The 6,614-nt window shown below is 35.4% G+C and overlaps 1 protein-coding gene across 1 annotated transcript in view; it reads left to right on the top strand.

The window, feature by feature from the left end:
• LOC107552142 (homeobox protein cut-like 2) overlaps nucleotides 1–6,614 on the top strand; it is a 177,353-nt gene that overhangs the window by 66,574 nt on the left and 104,165 nt on the right. Inside the window, exon 2 of the mRNA XM_016233972.1 lies at nucleotides 6,356–6,466. Within this exon, the coding sequence (XP_016089458.1) occupies nucleotides 6,356–6,466 (111 nt within the window). The remainder of the gene's footprint in view (nucleotides 1–6,355; nucleotides 6,467–6,614) is intronic.

Here is a 6,614-nt window from a genome sequence, read left to right as displayed (position 1 = left end):
GATTTCAAATCCAAACATTGTCACTGAAAATGCTTTTTCAGTATTGCAATTCTTTTTTTACACAGTACAGTAATACAATCTTTCACAGACAACACAATAAATATAAACAAAACATTAGTCAATGCTTTTTACTTTTGCATTTACTTCTAGATTTATATATTAAGTTGCTCAATCAAATGGCAAAACATTTAAACTACTTTTCTTACGTTGACGTTACGTTAACACAAACTTACCATTGACAGAAACGGTCAGCTCTACTGCCTTTTCTTTTGCATTGAAATCTTTATTACAAGCAATCCTGCGGTTCATAAAGAACTTTGTTTTCCTACCTCCACGAGTGCTATCTATTATTGCCTTGTTTATCTAAAAGTGCTCTTTACCTTTAAACCTAGCCAAAAAGCCTACTACATTTTCGTGTCAATCCATGTTCATATTTACTGCAAACAATGCGCTGTTACTTTAATTCAGCGCTTGCAGCGGAGCAAACATGGACTGCGCGGAAAAGATCTCTGCACTGCAGCAGACGCACCGCTCCTGAACGCACTGCCGGACCGCAGCCGTGTGCAGTGAACGCTTTTATCCGTTAACATGAGCGCGGAAAAAATACACACCACATACCAGAGGTGTAAAGAGTACCTAAAAACCATACTTGAGTAAAAGTACAAATACCTTACAGTGAAAATTACTCCACTACACGTTACAAGTCACCAATTCCAAAACAACTTGAGAAAAAGTCTTAGAGTATCTGATTTTAACAGTACTTAAGTATTTTATTTATACTAAATATAGGCTCAAAAAATGCACTAGTCTGAAAAAGAAGTACTAATCAGCTGGAAAAAATCGTTCTGAAAATGATTCCAATTATATAATTTCTCTGTGCCTTTATCATTATAGCTGTGGTGTGGACTCTTCTGTTATTTAATATTGAGAACGATTTTTAGAACTATATCTTTATCGTTATCTTTATAGTTATCGTGCTTGGTGTGAACAGGCCTTAACAAGATAGGTCTCTTCATTATAATGGATAAATAAAATAATGTTGCAGTCATGTCCTCATCTCGTATATAAAACACCTGTGATTCACAAATACTTGCTAAGGAACTCCCATTCACATAATGTAGCCTTGTTGACAAGTTTGGGTGAGTAAGGGCAAAACGCAGTACTTTCAGTGACCTGTAATAGGCAGTATCACGTCTTTTGTAGCAGAAATAAACTGCTGCAGAAAAAGCTAGGTCCATGCAAAATGTAATGTGTAACTGCAACACTCATTTCAAATGTAGTGGAGTAAAGAGTACAGATACTCATTCAAAAATGTAGTGAAGTAGAGAGTAAAAGTTGCTAATATCTTTGATACTCAGTACAACTACAAAGTATCCAAAAAGATACTCAAGTACAGTAACTAATTACATTTACTCCAATACTTTACACCTCTGCCACATACGCACTGCAAACGGAGTAATGTGAACCTGACATTATGTGTGTGTGCTGCGAGTGTGCATGAGCGCACGGTCTCCAGGAGAGCGCGCGAGCGCTGAATTGTTAAACACTGGCAAGAATTAAAAAGTAATGCAATTTATAAACTTTAGTGACGATGTGACACTGCATGCCTCGATTGTGCAAGTGACAATTCCTGTGTCAACTGTGCAGCGTATAGCTCGCTTTTAGACAGACGTGATGTGGTGATTTGAAGCCATTTGCGTATTTCGAGAGAGAAAGAGAGAGCGAGCGTGCGCGGTAATTCACTCATGCTGTTTGTGAAATTATGTCTCACAGAAAGTTTTCAAATTACTTTATAAGTTATTTAATGAAGAAATATTATAATTGTTTCACCAACGCCGGACAGAGACTGAGACGGTGCTGCAGCATGTCGCGCCAAACCTCTCACGGCAGCGTCATCAGCTTGAGATCGGTTTTTGGAGATCGTCCTTTTTAGAGACCGCCGATCAATCATCCCAACGTAATTATCGGCCGATAGTGATCGGTAGCCAATCAATCGGAGCACCCCTAAAATATAATAATAATACTTTTTTTTTAAAATACAACAATAGAAGTAGTAGTACAACTAAATATTAATAATAATAGATAAAAACAACAACAATAATAATAGTAATATTTAATTTTATTATTTGTATTATTAATAATAATAGTTTATTTTACATGTTTTCAAAATATTAAGCATATTAATATTTAATTATAATAATTATTATTAATATTATAAAATAACATTTTATTTGATAATATTAAGAAAATAAATTAAGAAAAGCCCTGAGGGGCTTGTACAAAGTATTTTGCCTCAAATATTAATTTTAAAACACTATAAGAAAAAGGTTAAATATAGAAAGAAATAAGGAAAATACAGATATAAATATATATAACTTGATAACGTGGGAAAAGGAGCAGATTTTAAAGCTGTAAGGACTAAGTTGTTTATCGTGAAAGTTTTCTGAGCTAGTTTAGCTCGCTCGTGTCAGACCGCAGTTCATGTGTCTTATGTGTACTGTAATTTTCCTGCTCGGAAAGACACTGACTAACGTGGATCATCACCTGCTGTGCACGCTTGCATTACCAGGCGTCTGTCTCAGAGCCTCGGTGCATCATGGGTAGCAGAGAAATGAGGAAGAAAAAGAGCTTTTGGCAAACGGCGCGTTAGCATCAGGTGGGTCTGATGGCTGTCTGAGCACAAATGAACAAACATTTAAAAAAAACAACAGAAGTGAAGCATGCTGCAGTTTGTTCTTGAAAGGTGAGAGCGAGCAGGTTTATTTCCAGCTCCTGCTGATATCTCGTCTCTGTAGACGATGCAGGGAGCAAAGATGCTGTTTGTGATGTGTCAGATGTCAAAACTATTAATAAAAAAGCTTTTCCTTTATATACTCCTACTGTTAGTGCTGCTAAAACTTAAGCGCAAGTTTCTGTAAATGCTTCTTAGCGATGAAGTTTGTGCTCAGGCAATTAGCCGTGTTTCTTCAGTATTGCTGTTCTTCACACTTGAGAGTTTGAGATTGGTTCAAATCCTTAATCAGAAGCATTAAACTTCACTGTTTGTGCTACAGATGTTGCTCAGATCATGCCACTTTGTGGTGTATTAATACTTTTTTCTAAGTGATCTGAATTATGATTTTTACCTGGCAAGGGAAGTATGAGAAAGAAGGAGAGAATGAGCGAATGAAAGAAAGAAAGAAGAACAAATCAAAGAGGGAATGAAAGAGATTGAAAGAGAGCAAAAGAACAAACGCGTGAATGAAAGAATGAAAGAAAGAGCAAAGTAATGAATTAATGAAAGAGTGAATGAAAAAAGGAAATAAATAACAAATTAAAGAGTGAAAGAACAAAGGAAAGAGCGAAAGAATAAAAGTGAATGAGAGCAAAAGAAAGAACTAAAAAGAGTAAGTGAAATAAACAAATGAAAGAACAAGTGAAAGAAAGAGTGAATGAAAGAAAGAGCAGAAGAAAGAATGAATGAAAAAAATAATCCTATCCTAAAAATGAATAACTTTACTCCACAAGGATGCATTAAATTGGTCAAAAGTAACAGTGAAGACATTTATAATATTACAAAACATTTCTATTTCAAATAAATGCTGTTTCCACAAAAAGATATTAAGCAACAAAAACTGTTTTTAACATTGTTAGAGCCATTATTAATAATCGAGCACCAATAATAATTGTTTTCTGTAGGATAATGTGACACTGAAGACTGGAGTAATGATGCTGAAAATTCAGCTTTGATCACAGAAATAAATTACATTTTACAATATATATTAACTAGAAATCAGCATTTTTAAATTGTAATAATATTTCACAATATTACAGATTTTACTGTATTTTTAAACAAATAAATGCAGCCATGATGAGCAAAAGAGACTTATTTCAAAAACATTTTTTAGCCCAGCCTTTTACATGGCAGTGTATATTCTTCATAAAATGTAAAAATCGAATGTTTTTATTCATGTTGAGTGTTTGTAGACTCACTGAGCAAACATTATACATAAATCCTGCAGGACTCAAGTAACTAAAGTAAGAAATCATTAAGAATGGAAACAAAGAAGAACAATAGCCGGGAAAAATAGATGACATGTTTAATTCCAAACACACAGTCCTACATATTTATTTAGAATTAAGGTCATGTCGTTTAGCACACCTACTTCTGTAGATATACGCCCCTTCTGTGCACACTACAGAGTCAACTAAAGAAGGAAACCTGTGCTGGCTTGTTATTGGGTTGATAGCATCAGCGTTTCCAGATCTGTTAAGCACCACAAACTCTTTGTGTGTCGCTTCGTGTCGAGGTTCTCGTCTGTGCGTCAGTCAAATAGATTAACAGCCTGTAGTCTGCTTCAAGCTAATAGAGGTTAAATCCAAGCATCACAGTCCATCAAACCCTTCCAGTCCCTAAACTATTATGGCTTAACAGCTCTGTAAATGACTTCCATAAAAAAGCTTCAATATGTCTTTTCATTTCACGTTGATCATTGGTGTTTTTCGACTTTAGTCTCTTGCCAGGTGAAACTTACAGCACCAGATGCTGTCTTGATGCCGTATTGTGTTTTAAAGCTCTGATAGTCGTTCTTTTGTGCTGCACTGGTGTCTAAAGTCCTTCTAGAGGTCAAATAAGTCACTTTATGATGTAGTTTTTTTATGAACAAGTGTCCTAAACACAGAAACTGTCCGTCCAGATCCTCCTCATCACACTTTTAGACTCCAGTGAAGAAAACGAAGAGTTTGAAAAGCATCCAAGCGCTGGTGCCGTAAATCTGGGGCTGCGTTACAGCTTTTGTCCTCAGGAATTCTTCCTCTCCCATTAGATCATTTTCTAAATTGCCTTTAAGTAAGAGTACAGATTAATTAAAACATAGTAAATTAAATTTGATGTCATGTACGAATTTGGTACAGTAATTGAAAAGCCCTCTCCTTCATTTTTTTTTAGCTTTAGATTGAACACAAAGACCTTTGACGGTGAGAGAATGTGAGGACGGAGATGTTTTAGAAGTAGGTTGAGCTGTTAAACATGACTTGTAATTGGAGCAAGTTTGATCAGTGTTGTTTGAATGAATTCTGTAGGGGGTTGTGTACTAATACGTAAAGTAATGGCCAATGAAATATATATATTTGATTAAAAATATAGTTAAAACAGTAATATTGTGAAATATTATTGCAATTTTAAATGTTTTCTATGTGAATATATAGTCAAATGAAATTTATTTCTGTGATCAAAGCTGAATTTTCAGCATCATTACTCCAGTCTTCAGTGTCACATGATCTTCAGATATCATTCTAATATGCTGATTTGAAGCATTTCTGATTATTAGCAATTTTGAAAACTGCCAAAGGTAACTGTGATTTTTTATCTCAGTATTCCGATTTTACATCTCGCTTTTTTTTCTGCTACAGAATAAAAATAAAGAAAATGCAGTTTTGCAATTTTGACTTTATATCTCACAATCCTTATTTTTCTTCTCAGAATGGCGAGTTTATATCTTGCAATTCTGAGTTTAAATGTTGCAATATTTTTTATCACAATTCTCTTGCAAAGTCAGAATTGTGAGAATTGCAAAGTTTTGTCTTGCAGTTTATATTTTCATACCTTTTTCTTGCAATTGATATCTCAAAATTCTGACTTTGTGAGAAAACTTGAGATCAACTCAGAATTTCAAGACGATGTCTAAAATTGCAAGAAAAATTCCCTGTACTTCATTATTGAATTTAAGTTTTTGCTGAACAAAAGTGTCCGTCTGTCTGTCTATGAGTGTTTTTTTCTCTGAAAAAAATATTTATGTACCAGGTATACAGTTCTACTTCATAGAACAGTCTTAAAAATGGTATTACTATTATGGCACAATGTCTGAAAAACCATGTTAATGTGATGGTGCATGTACTAAAAAAACACAGCAGTACTTTCTGATATTGATTTTGCTCGTGCCGACCTCTCTACAGTCGTCCTCGACCATATTTCAGTCGTTCTGCTCACCAAGTCAGCTGAATAAGATGGATATTGGTGAATATTCAGAGTTCCTGTGCATGTGCCATTTTCTCCCTCCGCCCTCTCTCTCTCTCTCTCTCTCTCTCTCATTCCATCTCTCTCTCTTTCCCATGACTGTTGCAGAGGTATTGATTATTTTGGATTCTGATTATCTAAAAGGCCTTCTGCTACTGTAGGCATTGGATTTATTTTGGTTTAATTATTAATGGGGCTGAGCTTACAGTAAGCAGTCGCCTTCTATCAGATCATGACGGATTACACGGTTAATATTCAGCAGCGTATATTTATTAATGTATGTACTAAGCTGTGTATATGAGTGTTGGCAGACCTCTCTAAAGCGTCTCTCTCTCTCTCTCGTTCTCTTTGTCTCTGTAGAGGGAGCTAAATTCAGTGGCGGCACAACTAGCAGGCCGACAGGAAGAGAGCGAGGACTCCCATAAGCACCTGGTGGAACTGAGCCGGGAATTCAAGAAAAATGTCCCAGAGGTGAGTGGGAGAGCGAGAAATATTTAAGTGTGTGTGTGATGTTCATCTAGTCGGTTTCATGCTGATAGACATTTTTAAGGTTTTCTTGACCTTACCTGAGATGGCAACCAAGTTTGGGTGTTTAGCTTTTTCTTTTCTTTTTTTGTCA

The sequence above is a fragment of the Sinocyclocheilus grahami genome, unplaced genomic scaffold, assembly GCF_001515645.1.
Source record: "Sinocyclocheilus grahami isolate Dianchi unplaced genomic scaffold, SAMN03320097.WGS_v1.1 scaffold442.1, whole genome shotgun sequence".
Classification (NCBI taxonomy): Eukaryota; Metazoa; Chordata; class Actinopteri; order Cypriniformes; family Cyprinidae; genus Sinocyclocheilus; species Sinocyclocheilus grahami.
The sequence above is the reverse complement of the archived record's forward strand: the minus strand, read 5'-3'. Positions and strand labels throughout refer to the sequence as shown.